This window comes from Syngnathus leptorhynchus, unplaced genomic scaffold (genome assembly GCF_054491065.1).
Source record: "Syngnathus leptorhynchus isolate UIUO unplaced genomic scaffold, UIUO_Slep HiC_scaffold_51, whole genome shotgun sequence".
NCBI classification, from domain to species: domain Eukaryota; kingdom Metazoa; phylum Chordata; class Actinopteri; order Syngnathiformes; family Syngnathidae; genus Syngnathus; species Syngnathus leptorhynchus.
In genome coordinates this window covers 500,693-517,537 of record NW_028232018.1, presented here as the reverse complement: position 1 = coordinate 517,537, position 16,845 = coordinate 500,693, and the positions used below count along the sequence as shown (strand labels likewise).

The following is a 16,845-nucleotide window of genomic DNA, read 5'->3' as shown; positions in this document are numbered from 1 at the left end:
AAACAATTCCCAAAATGATGCGTCATCTCATGCTGGTTTTTGTTTTTAACTCTATTCACAATCGAAAATTATAAACTATCGACTGACCAAAATTCAAATACCAACCTCAACCATATGGGGAGTGCGTCACTTGCTGGCGACAAATGGTACTGTACCTACCCAGCACTTCAATAAGCTCCGCCCCCATTGTCTGAGAGGTGAAATTTGAGTTTATTTCTGATGTTTTAAAGTGTTAAAAATATAAACGCGTCGCAATAAAATGGGCACGATTACAACTGCTAAATACAATTGACAAAAAAAGAATTTTAAAGAAAAAAGAAGGCCATTATATCTGTGAGTCAAACGTGCCATTCACGTTGTTCTGGAGCTTTATAATAAAACTTAAAAATGACTGACACAAATAAACGTTGTTGTTTTTTTTTTTACTGGAGATCATTTTTTTCTGTACTATTTCTAAAGTCAAAATCTTAAATCAGTATTTTACCAGAGTACATTATTTTCACAAATACTGGTATTCCTACTTGAGTATGAGTTGCTACTTTTCTGCCTTTCTTGAGATGAAAACACTGAAAACTATTTTAGATCCTTATTTTCTATACTTTGCAGATCTCTACATATATCAAATCAATAATGAAGGCTAATGGGCTTAGCGCAAGGGTGTCAAACAAATTTATGAATGTATGAGCACCTCATATTATATACAGTAAAAGCTACAAAACAAATTGTCAAATAAGTCGTTTTCAAATCAGTCGAGTAAAAACTGGTTAAATTATAAAAAAAGGTATTAGATAAAGTGAAGACAATTTGCAATTCTAGTAATGACACACAAATGTGATGCACAATTTGTCTTCGCGGGCCACATAGAATGATGGTGGGGGGCTGTATCTAGCTCCCACTTCCTCCCACTTGTGTAGAATAACTCCACCCTTGGTGGGGAAAACAAAAGTTCCTGTAGGACTTCATTTGCGAGCAAGCCCGGCCATGAGCAAGCTGGCACCTCCGCCCGGCAAGTCGTCATCGACGCAGCGGCGCGGACCTCGAGAGCCCAAGTGCGCCCGCTGTCGCAACCACGGCTTGGTGTCCAAACTGAAGGGCCACAAGCGGTTCTGCCTGTGGAAGGATTGCCAATGTGAAAGGTGCAAGCTCATAATGGACAGGCAGAGGATCATGGCGGCTCAGGTAAACGTACATTCACACATCCATCCACCTGGTAACATTGTCTGAAGCTTTACCTGCAAGTCATTTGTTGGTTTTCCAGGTTGCCTTGAGGAGAGCGCAGGCTGAGGACGAGAAGCTAGGCATTTGCAACCTGGGAAAGCAGGCCACCACGGCATTTGTGGTGAAAAGTAAAGAAGAGCCCCGCCGCCCGTCGGCGGCCCAAGGACGACCCCTGACACTGGCCAGCGATTCTTCTTCTCTGCTGTCTGACGAAGGTTAGGCAACAATCATCATAAAACATTTATGAACTGCGCAGGCAATGTTTTGGAAATATCTGATGTGTCAAAGATCTACGGATAATTTTTAAGAGGACATGATGTGAAAAATGAACTGAGGGTCTGCAGTTCTCGTACTTGACGTCATGTTGCAATGCTGTGATGTCATCACAAGTGTGAAACTTGCACATAAGCAGGGTTGACTTATAACAGTTCAGAGGTCACGAGTTGAACTCCGGCCTCTGGCTTTCCTCTGAGGAGCTCGAGTGTTCTACCTATAACTCATCTGGGTTTGACAAAAATGGCTGTTGCTTTCATTTTTTCCTGACTTATTTTTGAAAGACCAATATTAAACCAGAAGAAATTTACGTACACAATATTCATCAGAAGACTGTGTGCAGAATGTTTTGGGGCAAATAGGGCACGATGTTATTAGAGAGAAAAAAAAAGGTTAATTGATCCAGCTATCAGGCAGTTATCAGATGTATATCACGTTATTACATATTTGGCAACTTTATCAAACAGCTTGTCCTTGGCCGAGATACATTCGTTATTGTGACAAACCTCGTGATAGATACAGCATGTAATAGTATCATGAAAAGCTTATGCATGGGAAAAGGCGTGAGACACGCTTGTTGATACAGTGTTCACTCTGGTATCTGAGAACACAATTTTAGGTGGCGCACTGCATGACAGGTCAAGGCCGCTTCCGCCACCGCAAGAGCGGGAACAAAAAGGAGGCGAGCTCTGGTTGCTTTCTATTCCTGCTCCTAGCTGTAGAGGGCGCCTGGGAGCAAAGACTGACTGGGGGTGTGTTGTGTTTGTCAGGTGCGGGGAGTCGTTCCAGCTGGGCGGCAGAGACTAGCAGGGCGCAAGTTGACGTTCAAGATGAGCTGCAGTTGAGGACCTCCCCCCTTAACATGTACCAGCCCCCTCTGCTACAACCACACCACTATCAACCTCACCAGGTGACAACAATGGGAATAATCCTTTCTGCAACCTTGATTATAAGACTTTATGGACCTCGGTTCTATAGTGGTACACAAGTTATATTGTTCAATTTTAACCTTTATTTTATTATTAGTTTAAAAAAAAAGATTTTTTACAATTACGATTGTTTTTTACAGTATCGGAGAATTTTATCATGTACCAGCCGATACCAATACCAATTCAAGTGGGTAGTTTTTTTGTTTTATGTTTACTTTGACATTAGGTTTGAAGAATTACCAAACTGATGCTTGTTGTGATGCAATTTTATTTGAGTTCACCGCCTTGTATAATCTCAAATGTTTTGTCGTAATTCAAAGCAAAAACACAAAAAACCAAAAAAACAAAAAAAAACAAAAAAACAATTGAAACAATTGAAACAATTTCTGAAACCAATTTTAAGGAGGAAAAATGTTAAAGGCTTATTGGCATACATACCAGACATATTTATGATAGCTACATACATAGATACATACATAGATAGATAGATACGTATATATTTTAGATTTGCATTTTTTTCAAGTTTATTATATTACATGCACGTGCTGCAGCAATAAATCTTCATGAATATGTTCTCATTCGCTACATTATGGAGAAATGAATGTTAACCAAAAAAATTACAGTACTTTTTAAAGTCATGAAATATGGCTTAGACTATTGCATGAAATAAAATAATTTTAAAAAAGTTATGTTAAAAAGTGTTGAATTCTTATCCAGAGTTATGAATATTCTTATAAAACATATTTAAAATGTTTTTTTTACCCCAACTATGGAGATAAATTGGAATTGATCAAAATGATTTTAAATGTTAGAGTGCAGAGTTCAGGCTTCTTGCTTGCGTAGATACTCAGTCGGCCTGATTAAACCTCACTCGACCTTGTCTGGCTGTCTGCTATTAGCGCGCTTGCTCCATTTTGCTGCTCTTATTTGTCTATTTATTTATTTATTGTTTATTATTTGGGTTATTTGCTTATTACTTATTTGTTGCTCTTGTCTGTTCATTTTTACTCTTTGTGCTGTTTGATGTGAGTGTTGTGTACTGTCTAGTCACCGTGGGACGGTGGGAAACGTAATTTCGATCTCTTTGTGTGCCTGGCATGTGAAGAAATTGACAATAAAGCGGACTTTGACTTTAGCGTCAATGTATCTCCGCAGTGTCGACCGTAATGAGCTTTCCAAATTGAGCAATCGGGAATGAGGTGTTTTAGTTTTCATGATAAATGTTAGTCAGCCCCACCCTGAGCAACACGACGCGTCGGGGTCACCACGTGCTAGGCGGCCCAGGCCGAATTGCAAAGGTTAATGGTATTGTCTGTCGGCGCGGGAACAAATGGCTTCGCCTCAGCGCGCAGAGGCTGAAAGCCGGCGCTTTAATGCTAATCAGTTAGCACTCCTTAGCATAATTTAGCCATCCCGCTCAATGATTGATGGTATTTTTAGCCAAGCTGTCATCTCGAGCTTATTCAAATTCAGACGGTCGCTTGATTGTCTTTGCGTCAAAGTGAAGGTGCCTCAGACACACGACACTTGTATACAGTCTATTTTCATATTTCATGTTTGTCACTCACTGCTAGTATTTGGATTCCTCAAACTCGTCGCATCTATTGTCCATCCAAAATGTTATTGATAAATGTTTAATGAAGGTGACATGTTGAATTTTCAAATGACTTCAAATAAAGTCTTTGACTTCTTTAAAGTCATCCATTCGACTTCCTTAAAACTACAATCTTTGAAACTGCTTTAGTGAAGAGGTGTTTTAAAAAGCTACTTTTTAACTTTTATAATCTTACAACACGGCAATATTTTTCTGATAATGTCCTGATTTTAAAAGGAGCACATTTCTTTGCGGAAACATTTAGTCATTTATCGTGTGAGGCATCTAAAAAATCGGTGCTTTGCTGCACACTCACTGGTGCTTGGCTGCCATGCAGGTGGGTGATGGGAAATCAAATAAGGGTGCAGACGCGAGATGGGGCCTGATAACAAAGTCAAGACCTCTCAGGGAGGTGCAAGCCCCCAAAACTAACACACAGCGGCCAATCTTCCCTGGATTTGTTCTCCAAATTTCTATTTGGGAAAACGTCAAATTTACTGAAGAAAAAAAGTTAAGATTGGAGTCAAAGATGTGAAAGTGTGATATTTTGATTTTGTATCAAAGCAGACAAACTTCTGATTGACTTCAGAATGCAAATATAAAGTAATAATATTAATATGAGGACCATCTTGGTTTGCTATCCCTCCAAGACAAGCGACCCCTGCAATCCCCCATCCCCCCGCCCACCCGTCCAATCTATGTTGTATTTTTCAGAGCCTAATACAAGAGCTGAGTGTCGCTTAAATAACAGTTTGTAAAGCTGTCAGCGAGCTGATGGTGTGGACAAGGTGGCTGACGTATTGCTATTGGCGCTGACAGAAATCACATTCCATAAAAAGTGAAATTGGAAAAGCGGCCTACGCCAGCGAATCGACGCGTTGCAAAAGTTTGCCGTGCGCTGCCGAAGACTCTGACCAGTTTTTTTTTTTTTTTTTAACCGGACAGGTGCCCTATGGAGACGGCGGCCATATGTCGGGCTGGAGCGTGACGCCGCAGTGCCACCACATGCAACCTTACTACTCTGCAGCCACTTACCTGCTGCAGGGGTTGGACATTTCCTACTACAGTCTGGAGGACATCAACTGCTCTGAGGCCATCGGCGCCGGTGAGTGACCTATGACACGCACACACACTTTTCTTGAAGTGGCCCTGAATTCTAAATAAATAAATAAATAAATAAATAAATAAATAAATAAATAACACTACGATGTATACCGGAACTTCCCATTAGACTTCAAAATGTGTCAAAAATATAAAAAGATATTTTTTATTCTTCTCAAAATGTGTCATTCAAATCTGAGCCCCCATGACATCACATTTCCTGGAGGAGAAGTCTTAAATGTGCAAAAAAAAAACTTGATTTGTCTCGAGCTATCAAACTTGACTATCAATGCAAATTGTTACACTTCCGATACTGCCGCCAAATTTTTCCTTCATTTCACCGAGTGAAGCACCAGCAGGGTTTTAAGACCCCCGTATATCTTTTGTAATTGTTTTGGACTTTCACCTGTCTGTTTCCTTTGAGGGTCCCCCCGCCTCATCCCCTCGTTGCGGCCATTTTCTAGGGTTCCATCTCGTGCGCACGGATCCCGCACCTTATCACACGGTTGGTCCGCATCCAGCACGTTAACAAAAGAAACCGGTATTGGCCGCAGCGACATGCCTGTGCAACATTCCTTACGCTCGCCTGAGCTTTCTGCGATCAAGTCCCAGACTGTGCGGCCTTGAATCGGGGCCAAGAGGACTCGCTAATCTTATCCAACCCATAAGTCATTCAGCAGTGTAATAGGTCTGCAGGTGTCGTATCATCAACATTGATACATTTTCATATAACTAGTCTTTTGTTTTTAAAATAAGCCTCCTCTGTGGAATATCATGATGTCACAGAGGTGTCAAGGTCAGACTCATCTGTAATCTTCTTTGAATTGAGGCGAAAACCGATCCCGCCATTTTGTTCTTTGAAGCCCAGAATTCCCAGTCAAGAAACTCCCCATGTCCACCCTTTCCCTATTACGTTGAAGGCCGTGTGAAAGTGTACACAGTGGTGCAATATCCTGCTTCACTGGATTCTTTGTAAAAGGCACAAGAGGACAAATGGTAGAATTTTTTTTTTTTTTATCAGTTTCATTCTTGAAGAATCTCTATGTGTTGTCGTCACTTGTGCCCGACCTGAACGCTTAAACTGCTCGAATAGAAGTGTGCTTTTATTTTGGTGACCCAAACAAAGCGGTCCAAATGTGGACCAGACAGAACCAGGAACTAGCGGGAGGCACCTTACACCTGCCAAACATTCATTCATTCATTTTTCCTTTTCATAAATATTGCGGTCGTCTGATTTGATCGTTGATTCAGTGCTTGATTGTCAAGCGTCACATCTTTTGCGATTTCTTTTTATCTGGTTGTTTCATTCTCAATTCAAAGTCATGAAGAAAAAGTCTCGACGGAATGGATGGACAAAAAGTCGGGGTGAACATTCGAAGTGGCGTGAGCCGCCATGTTTAAAGGCCGTCTGCCTGGCTGCCCTTTGACTGAGTTTTCCAGATCATTAGGTTGCGCTGAGCCGGCTGATGACGACGAACCACACACACACACACACGCACGCACGCACGCACGCACGCACACTCGCACGCACGCACGCACGCACGCACGCACACACGCACACAAAAGCACACAAAAGCACAAAAGTGTCCAGGGACATTTTGAGCTCGTATCATTTTAATGGGAGCCATTTCATCCCAAGCTAACCTTGTCATGTGACAGGCTACTTTTCATTCTGAAGATTGAATTGCTGTTGCCGCGCTAACGGCTCGTGCTAATTGTGAGCGTGGCCCCGAACTACAGCGACTCTTCATTTCCTTTGATAGTTTGTGTTGGACTTTTTCCATTGACTTTGGACAATGTTGAAACATATTCTCAAAGGTTCTGAGGACATTTCTGATTTGACGATGTCCTGTTTGGTACTATTATTGTTTTGTTAGCGCTGTTTTTAGCATGTAGCATGTTCACAGATGGTGGAAACGTTTGCTTGATTTGTTTTGACAGTGAATGGTTTGCAGTAGAGACACCTACAGGGCTGGAGTGGAATTGCAACAACCTGAACTTTAGCCTTTATGAATTGAGCCGACTTTTTTTCCGACAAGCTTGTCTTTCTTGAGTTTCCTTCCTGTCTTCTTTCGCTCCGTTGCACTTTCCATCTTTGCTTGAGTCACTTGAACCTGCCTCTGTGCCTTCCTTACCAGCTCTGAACTGATTTTCTTCCTACATTCCTTCCTAGGTAGAAACGTCATAGTGATAAATTGCCACCCATGGGAAAAGCTGTATTGCGCAAGATGTTATACTTCTTAAGCACTGCACTTATCAAATAAATATGATCCAACATGTAGCACCGTTTTTTTTATTTCGAAAAGCTTTTGTGATCTGCATTTTATTACATTGTGATGTCGATTTGCTGAATTGTTCAACCCTATTTCAAATCCATTCCCGCTCAAATGTACATTTTAAGGGTTACACAAAGGAGAGAGGATTTTGCTGTTGGAGGTGGTGACAAGTGGGCGGTATGTTTGCTTGAGCATTATTTCATGCTCACCCCCATAACGCGGCGCAATGCGCATACTGGCAGAGCGACTCCGACTATCTTGACAGCCAGCGAGAGATGATGCTGTCCCGTGAGAACTTTTATTGCTCAGCGTGACGGGCAACCATTGCACTTTGATGCACTCCCACACTCTCTTTAGCCAGCACGATGGGAGGTTGCCGACGCCCACTTTTGTCCCGTCTCACAAAAATAAAAAATAATAAAAGCGAGCCTTCTATTGTTCGGCCCCTGAGGGACGGCCATTGAGGCAAAAGTTGCTTATTCCCAGCAGCACGAACATTTTCAACACCAACTGCCGCTAAAGTCACAGTAAGCCAAAGAAGAAGCAAAATAGCCGTGTTGATGCTCACTACACAAAAATCTTGTGATGCTTGCTTTCATTAGCATTAGCTCCTGCTGTTTTTCATTGTCATCTTTTTATGGCCTTGTGTTTTTTTTCACGAGTGTCATTTTCCCGTACTTACATTCCATTTTCACTTTCTTGGCTTTCAGGTATATAAATATAGGATTAACTGTTTGAATTTGTCATTCCCCCCCCTGAAGTAATTACCCAAATGTAGTCAAATGGCCGTCACTAATTATTAATAATTGAGTAGCAGCTACATGGGGCTAATTGACAATGAAAATCATGTCACACTCGGATTTCGCAAACAAATGTGACAGGAAAGTGAATTAGACGGCAAACATGTGGGCCGTGTCCTCATTTAACATCACCCAGCACCTTTAATTCTATATACACACACACACACACACACACACACACACACACACACACACACACACACACACACACACACACACACACACACACACACACACACACACACACACACTCGGAGGCTTTAATGGCGTACAAGCACAGCACAGCGGCTGCATCTCGCAACACAAACATCCCTTTTAATGATGAAGGTGGCCGTTTGAAAGTGGTGACAAAGTGCAGATGAGCAAAACAAAAAAAGTGGGCGTCTCAAACCTATCAGGAAGTTAATGAGGAGAGAAATGACCTCACAACACAACAGGGAGGAGGACGGCAGGGAGGGAGCGCCGGCCAATCGCATCGAAGGAAGCCAGGAAACTCGGAATGCTGATGTAAATGCAAATACGCCTTTAATATTGTAACACTCAAATAGAAATTTTAACGGCTTTACCTATTTATTTTAAAAAATTACTTTTTTAGTCTTTTTTGGTCGACTTTTTCAAGTCGAGCCTGGCGAACAATTGGATCTTTTAAAATTGTTATATATGAATACAAAAGTCTCTCTAGCGCCCCCTACTAATGTTCAACATGTATTTATTCTTTCCTCTACTTGGAAACTCAAATTTAAAACCCCAGTCCAACTTTAAGACCCTAATTTGAAATCTAAACCTTAAAAACCCTACTTTGAAAGCCGACTTTAATAGCCTAACCCTAATTTGAAACCTAAATTCTACTTTGGAACCGGACTTTGAAGTTGAGGGCTTGTTGGAAGGGCCGGATAAATTTTTAGGGTTGACTGTAAGAAAAATAGAGTTGGGTAGGTTGCATCTGGCAGTTCTGAATTTATACTGCGATTATACTGTAAAGTGTGACGACCATATTCTGATCTGTGCGTATATGTGTGCGTTTGTGTGCGCGTATAATGTACTGTCATTGTAAAAGCTGTGATTAGTTGCTTTGCGTCCAGGATCGAGTGCCAATGCAGCACAGGGGCTTATTGAACAAGTCTTTTGTCGCCATTTTGTCTCCCCCCCTCACACGTGCACACAGATTAGAATTCGTCTTCTGATGTTTACTGTACTTTTTGTCTTCTCACGCGGTGTTTTAGTGTTCCCTTTGTATGTTTTAATCTTGTCTGTCTCGTTTTTGCATGTGCAGCCATATTGGACAGCGGCGAGGGCGGCGCCCCGCACTCGATGACCTTCCGCGACCTCGCGGACATCAACCTGGAGCAGGATGAGGGACGCAACGGTTCCGGCCGTCTTGTCATCAACAAAGATGTGGGCGAATGAACGCCACGCTTCGGTTTTTGCACGACAAGCGACACTTTTAACCAACAAACTTACTCCACTAATCATTCAAATCAACAGCTAACAGAATTTTCACAACATAAAGTCAATTTTATAGAATAATACGTTTGATTATTTTATTAATCAACGAGAAATTACATTTTATTTTGTTAAGTGTTTCTTAAATATTTTTCCTATAACGGTTGATTTTACATGATTTTTTTCATGACCCTAATAAAGATTCATTGATGAGACTGCGTCCAACGTCCATCCCAAGGGTTTTTCTTAAAAAAAAAACACCAAAAAATTCAAATGACTTGCTCCAAAACTAAATTGGCAGCCAAACTGATCATTTGTCTGCAAATGACGATGACGGCAAATGCACGTTGAGTCGGGTACATTTTGCTGAAAGTCTTGTGTGGCTAAGGCCAAAGCATCCTCAACTCTTTCCTCTACAGTTGTGTTAATATTAAAAGCGTAAAAATGTTCTGGCGCCTCAAGGAGATTCTTCATGTGAAGTGTTTTCTTGAGTTTATGTGGCTACAAGTCTGTTTGCGGCACTGAAATGATGAGGGGCGTCGGAAAACAAAGTCCGAGTGTTTTCTTTGAGCTAACACTCAGCGGGTCGTGCCCCATCTGCTGGAATCAATAACGCTGCCGTCTTGTTCTTTTTTTTTTTCCTTTATGAAACGCACTTACTCTTAATTTCATCCCCGAGTGGTTTTAGAGAGAAGAATGTGGAGTTACCTATAAGCGCCACGCCGTCATAAATCAGAGGCGGCTCTAGTATCGATTGAGGCTGATATATCACACAAATTTACTGTCACTTCTGTTTTCAATTAAAGATACAATCAGTCAGATAATGACTTAATTGGATTTGACACAAGATTGACTTTCATGGTCGGCGCTTTTACGACTTTAGTTAAGGGAGGCCATTTTATCACGGGAAGAACAGTGTGTCGCCATTGCCCCCCTCCCCACGACACGACGCCCCCTGCTGGCCTGCAGTGTTAGTTTCACCTTCAAAAGTCAAACTAAACTTGGTCCTGCGAAATCTAATGAGCATCAAGAGGATTCAATTTTTTTGCTATCCTAGTCTGACAATTGCGTGCGTGCGTGCGTATTTTCAGACACAGACTGAATGTGTTCAAACTTGATTGAGACGTGCCAACAAATTGCTCCCCCAGGGACTCTTAAATCAAATGCCCGGTGACAACAAGCCCCGCCCCACAATCAGCGCCTCCTAATCGCAGCAATTTTCTACTTGTGCCCAACAACCATTTTGTTGAGTCCCCCCAAGTCCAAAACTGTTACCACCAATGTTTCAAGTAACAATTCCAATGTTGTTAGTAGGGTTATCCAGAAGTGTAAAACAAAAAAAAAGGTTATTTTGCAGAACATAATCTGCATGTACTGCTCCACTGTTTGTCTTTGGTGTTTTTGCTTTGTTTCTTAGCATTTGTGATGTGAACTTTACCAAGGTAAACATGTTTAATATACAAGTAATTGTCTTGATTTCATTTTGAACTTGACAGTCAACTTTCATGTAATTTAAAAAATAATTTTAGACTACATTTAAAACTGTTATTTTCATTGATTTTATTGTTTTATTGAGGATATTCATATTTTTCAATGTGACGTGAAGCTTTATAAAAATATGGAGTGAAAAATATTTAAAAAAATATCTATGTAAAAATTTCACATTTGTACATACTCAAATTTTTCAATAATCAATCACATTTAAAACTAGGTGTGAAATAAATAAAATCCTTGATTAAAACATTATTGAAAAAAATATCCAAATTCAGACTCCTTAATACTCATTTTCAAAAATATAATTGAAATATTGTTGTCACATTGTACATTTTTAACATTAATTTACTTGAAAGTCCCCTTTCCTCGCAATATAAATTTTCCTATTGCCAGTGTTGCCACTGACAGGTAAAGTGCACAAGCGAGTTCTGAGTCGGACCCGCAGTCTGTCCCTACCCGTCTAGTCACCTTGAAGAGGTGCTGGGCCATTTTCCAATTAAAAGCTTAATAGCCCCACTTGCTTGGCTGGCCCACCATCCATCCCGTGATGTGCTTCAATAAACTAACAGCGACCTCCATTAGGCGATGCTACTCAATTCTGTATTCACTGCAGCGCATAAAAAACGTACAAGTTCTAAAAGTTGCAGATGAGTTCCGTCTAGATTGCTCTTTTATTTGTTCCAGTTTAATAGCCGATGGTTTGTTGGGGAGCAGGCTGGCGCGAACGACAATTCAAAGTGTCTCCACTATGCTTAATGGAGTAGTGGCATGGAGGAGAAGCTAGAATGTCAACATTTTTAATGCAGATCTAGGTCAAGGATGTAACCCCCAGACACTTTTGGGGGCTTCTTTGTGATTTTTATTATTAGCTTCTCACCATAGTTACCTAAACAAAAATCAAATCATGTCATACCCCAACTACGATACAAATATTTAAATCCCTCCAGTCCATAATATATATATATATATATATATATATATATATATATATATATATATATATATATATATATATATATATATATATATATATATATATATATATATATATATATTTCTTTCTTTATAAACATCCAATTCTAAGTTTGAATAAAACATTTTTGGTGTCCAATTTGAAATTTTTGCTTAATATCTTACAGATTAAAACATAAAATAAACAAACGTCATCACTCGTCCCTCTCGAAAAAAAATCCTAAAATGTAATAAGTGATTCTTTTTTGCATATTTCCCAAGTACTGACCACATCGGTCCCGTGTACGTTTTGATTGACAGCCTTGTATAACTTCAGATATTGAATTATTCACCAAAGAAAACTAAAGTCAACTAAGGTGTTTCCTCTATGTAAAACGTTTTTGCCTATATTTTCCAACGAAGGAACAGTTGTGGTTGACGTGCACGTTCTGATTGATAGACAGCCGGGTGGGTGGGCGTGTAAAGTAAGCCACCCCAACCTTCCCCCGCGCCACCCGGGTCCCCGTCCCTTCACTCTTGTCTCTCTCATCTCGAGCGTGTGACAAGTACAGTGCGCAAAGCACATCTGGGTGGGTGATGAACGGCTACGGCTCCCCTCCAGCGGACGCCCAAATGCGCGCGGTGCCGGAACCACGGCGTGCTGTCGTGGCTGAAGGGCCACAAGAGGTACTGCCTCTTCAAGGACTGTGCCTGCGACAAGTGCATCCTCATCATCGAGAGGCAGCGCGTCATGGCCGCGCAGGTGGCGCTGCGCTGGCAGCAGGCCAACGAGAGCCTGGACAGCCTCATCCCGGAGGCCCTCAGGGTCGTGCCGGCCGAGGGGGCCGCGGCGGCGGCAGCGGCTGCCGCGGCAACCGGCGGCGAGTCCGACGCCGGCCGGAGGAGCGCGGAAGAAAGACGCAGTAAGGCGGGCCCACGTTTTGAAAGCAGTCAACACTACTTCTGGATTTATTCAGATCATTTTTGGACTTACGATTCTTTTGATGAATAACTCATTTTAGTAGAGACACACTGGAAATATATTTCAGGGGAAAACAATGAAAAACGTGAACAAGTTTTAGTTGCCGTCTATCTAAAATGACAAAAACTACGTGATCACAATCGTCAAGCAGGGATTCCAACGATATAACTTTGTTTCAAAATTTACAAAAATTGAATCTAATCAAATCAAATCTTAAACTATGGAGGAAACATGGACTACATTGTTTATTTTATGCTGGATTGCATTATTAATGTTTTATATTGTTATATGTAAACATACACCTGTGTACAAACGTATACAGTAAACACAAAATGACACACGCATGCACTGCAATTCTTTACATTGTCATGCAAAGTGTGAGCTGAATGTATTTTTATGTCTAAAAAGGAATTTTTGTCGTGCACATCATAATATAAAGTAACTATTGTGAACAAAATAACAAAAAATATATAATAATATAGAATACATATTTTAAAAACAACATAATTTTAAATTACAACACTGTTTTCAGTAAATGATTTAAGGGTACCTGGATCAAATGATCAAATTGTTTTGATGTCACACTCGGCCTTTGGAAAATTTTATATTCTCAAATACAAATGTAAGTCGTACACTCTACATTTTATGTCAGCTTTTATATCCGCCTGTAAAAAAACAACTTTGAACAGATATTTATTTGGATGGTTCGTGATATAAACAAATGCGTTTTAATTGTGTCCATTTGAGGCTTGTCGTATTTTTAAAGGATTCAAAACGATAGCAATCAAATTTACACAATGGCCATGCACATTGACCGAGCAGATGACAAACTTGAGGCGCTAGATAAAGATAAATGATCATTATTATTGCCTGACACGTGACTAAGGACGTTTTTTATTTTAATTAAAAATCATTGACAGACTTCAATAACAGAAAACACACATATATTGCTGCTTATAAAAACAATTTTATGAAAAATGTAATGTTACATGTAAATATTGTTTTTACGTTCATAAAATATATTTTTTCGTAAAAAACCTTTTTCATATAAAATACATTGCTGCATGAAAACCAATTCACAATAATACACTTATGATATGTGTACAATATGCATTATATATATATTTTAAAACGTTAACATTGTTTTGCACAAATTTAAAATAAAATCCATTGTTAAATGTCACGTTTAATCCAAAAACAATAATTTACAATTTATTATTAACAGCACAACATACCACAAATTCCATTTACAATTGATCTGATTTATCCAAAATCTGGGTCACTTGTTGCTAGGCAGACTTCACCAGGATCCATCGCAAAATACGTTATTATCCATTGTGATTTCACAATTGGGTTATTGCTCTCTAACAGGAAATATAAAACAGCGCTGCTTGTTTTGCAGAAGCTCCAGAGGATGGGAGTGGGGACGTGTCTGGGCCCGAAACCGAGGGCAGTCCTGGAGAGCGAGACCAAGATCAGGTGAGCTCCCCAGAAGGTTCCAAACCAAACTCCTGCTACACACCGGAGCCCCCAGACGGCCACCCGGGAGAGAAAGAAGCCAAAGCCGCCGAGACTCCCCAGAAGAGCCCTGCCAGTCCAGGGAGCCGGGCGGTGCTGATTGAGGGTCTGGCCGGCTCAGTCAACCTTCCCTTCAGCCTCAGAGCCAACCGTCCCCCACTGGAGGTCCTCAAGAAAATCTTTTCGAGCCACAAGGCACCCGTTTTGGAGCTCATTCTCCGAGGCTGCGGGGGCGACCTGGTAGGGGCCATCGAGGTGCTGTTGTCCAGCCGGGGTGGGCAGCCGCACCCCGAATCGCACCCAGACCCTCTGGTGCTTCCGCCGGGCGGGCACCCTTTCGAGCACAGCCTGGGCTCTTACCACTCGGCCAAGTGGTCGGTGGGCTCCGCCGTCAGGGTGCCGGACTCCCTGCGCTTCACGTCTGAGTCGCCCTCAGTGGAGGCCCTGGGTGTACCCCTTCAGCATCCGCGCTACCCGCTAGTTCTGAAAACTCCCTGACCCGGGACCCAGGCGGCTCCCTGGTGCCCAACGATGTGACCCTGTGGAACACCGTGGCCCTGCAGCAGCAATATCAGCTACGCTCAGCCGCCGCCGCCCAATACGTATCAACCTTCGGCCCGGCCGGAGCTCCCGGGGGCTCCGTCTTCCGGGGGGCCTCGCTCCTACATCAGCACCACTTCAGAGTCACAAAAGAGCCCCGCGGCGCCATCCAGGATGGGGAGGGCTGCGGGGCCGGGGCCAAAGGGGGCCTGCACTCACCCGACGAGGACTACGAGGAACGCTCGGATTCGGCTGATTCCCGGATAATGAAGTCGTCCGGCTAGACCGCTTTTTGTTTGTTTTGACCAGATCCATACCAACAATGACGTGAGCGCTACTCGTGAATGTACGCACGTTTACGTCTATTTCCTCCACGTTGTCATGTTTGTGAGCATGTGTTCAGTGTGACTAATAAACATAAAACACTGTAAGTGTAAACTGTGTCAAATGTCACCTTATTAAAGCCCAGCCACCACCTCCACTTTGTACACAAAAGCAAATGAGCCAAATAGAAATCGTCTGGTTCGTGTCACAAAATCCTCTTTCAACATTTTTAACTGGGACACAACGGAAAGTAAATCAATTCAAACATAAAAATGAAACACCTCCGAAACACGTGTCACACTACAAATAGCCCTTGATAAGTTTTCGAAAGTAAAAATGTTTACTGTAGCGAAGCAGTTTGAAGTTGTAATAATAGTGTTCACCACTAGATGGCAGAATCTCAAGTCTGTATTCTTCACCACCAGAGAAGAGAGGGCGGCTCAAATTAGGTCAAGAAAATTGTTTCTTTCTGGTAAAATAAAAGACAGATTATATGTTCACCAAATTTAACCATCAACACTTTTGCCTGGTTTGCTTTGAGATGCTAACAGTTCTACGTTGCTACGACAGAACTGGGCGGCTCAAATTAGGTCAAGAAAATTGTTCCTTTCTGGTAAAATAAAACGCAGATTATATGTTCACCAAATTTAACCATTAACACTTTTGCCTGGTTTGCTTTGAGATGCTAACAGTTTTAAGTTGCTACGACACCGATCTCAAAAGTGCATAAAGATCAACTGTTAAAAAAGATCAGTTTTCTTGAAATGCATGAGGCGTTACTAAATGCGTGGCCTCCAAAAACATGGATATCTGTAAATTCACCTAGTGGCTTCATTGGACAAGTAGAAATAAAAGCCAAACTCACGTCTTCCTTGAATATTTGTAAACAGAATCAGATAATGTAATCTCATTTCATATATAACAGAATGTTTGGACAACTGGATCTGCAGAATCTGCAGCATGTGCGTGGCGCAGCATGTTCAGTTTGCTTCCATTCAAATAAGGTGACAAATGCCGCCACCTGCTGGTCAAATGTTAACACAGCATGAGCGCTCCGGGTGTATATAGCTCGTTGCGTTTAGCTGCCTTCGTGTGACATCTAGTGCTCGGACGTCAAAACGACATTTGACGCTTTTCGTGACTAAGAAAAGGGCCTCAGTTACAACTCAAGATGAACACGAACACTTATTTAAATGTTTTCCCCTACAATGTACATTTAGACAACACCACACAAATAAAGCTGAAGAGCCCAGTAGAAATATTGTCTTCAAAGCATGATCAATTCCAAAAGAAATAAAACAGCAATCACTGACAGTAAAACAACATGCATGAAATGAAAAAGTATAAAACAAAATGACTGACGGTGAGAACTGATTTAGTGTGTTAACTGCCGTGTTGTCTT

At 41.5% G+C, this 16,845-nt stretch overlaps 1 protein-coding gene and 1 pseudogene across 2 annotated transcripts; both read left to right on the top strand.

The window, feature by feature from the left end:
* The first annotated feature begins 955 nt into the window (after positions 1-955).
* LOC147038544 (doublesex- and mab-3-related transcription factor 1-like) lies at positions 956-9,847 on the top strand. 2 transcript variants are annotated; one of them, XM_085904953.1, is made up of 6 exons: positions 956-1,179; positions 1,259-1,433; positions 2,262-2,471; positions 2,561-2,607; positions 4,960-5,119; positions 9,465-9,847. In XM_085904953.1, the coding sequence occupies exons 1-6, from the start codon at positions 982-984 to the stop codon at positions 9,596-9,598; spliced, it is 924 nt and encodes a 307-aa protein (XP_085761079.1). In that variant the 5' UTR covers positions 956-981; the 3' UTR covers positions 9,599-9,847. The 2 variants fall into 2 exon arrangements, with proteins under 2 accessions (XP_085761079.1, XP_085761080.1); XM_085904954.1 differs by lacking the exon at positions 2,561-2,607 and having other exon boundaries at positions 957-1,179; positions 2,262-2,401.
* Positions 9,848-12,689: 2,842 nt separating this feature from the next.
* On the top strand, positions 12,690-15,403 carry LOC147038543 (doublesex- and mab-3-related transcription factor 3-like; annotated as a pseudogene).
* The last annotated feature ends 1,442 nt before the right edge of the window (positions 15,404-16,845 follow it).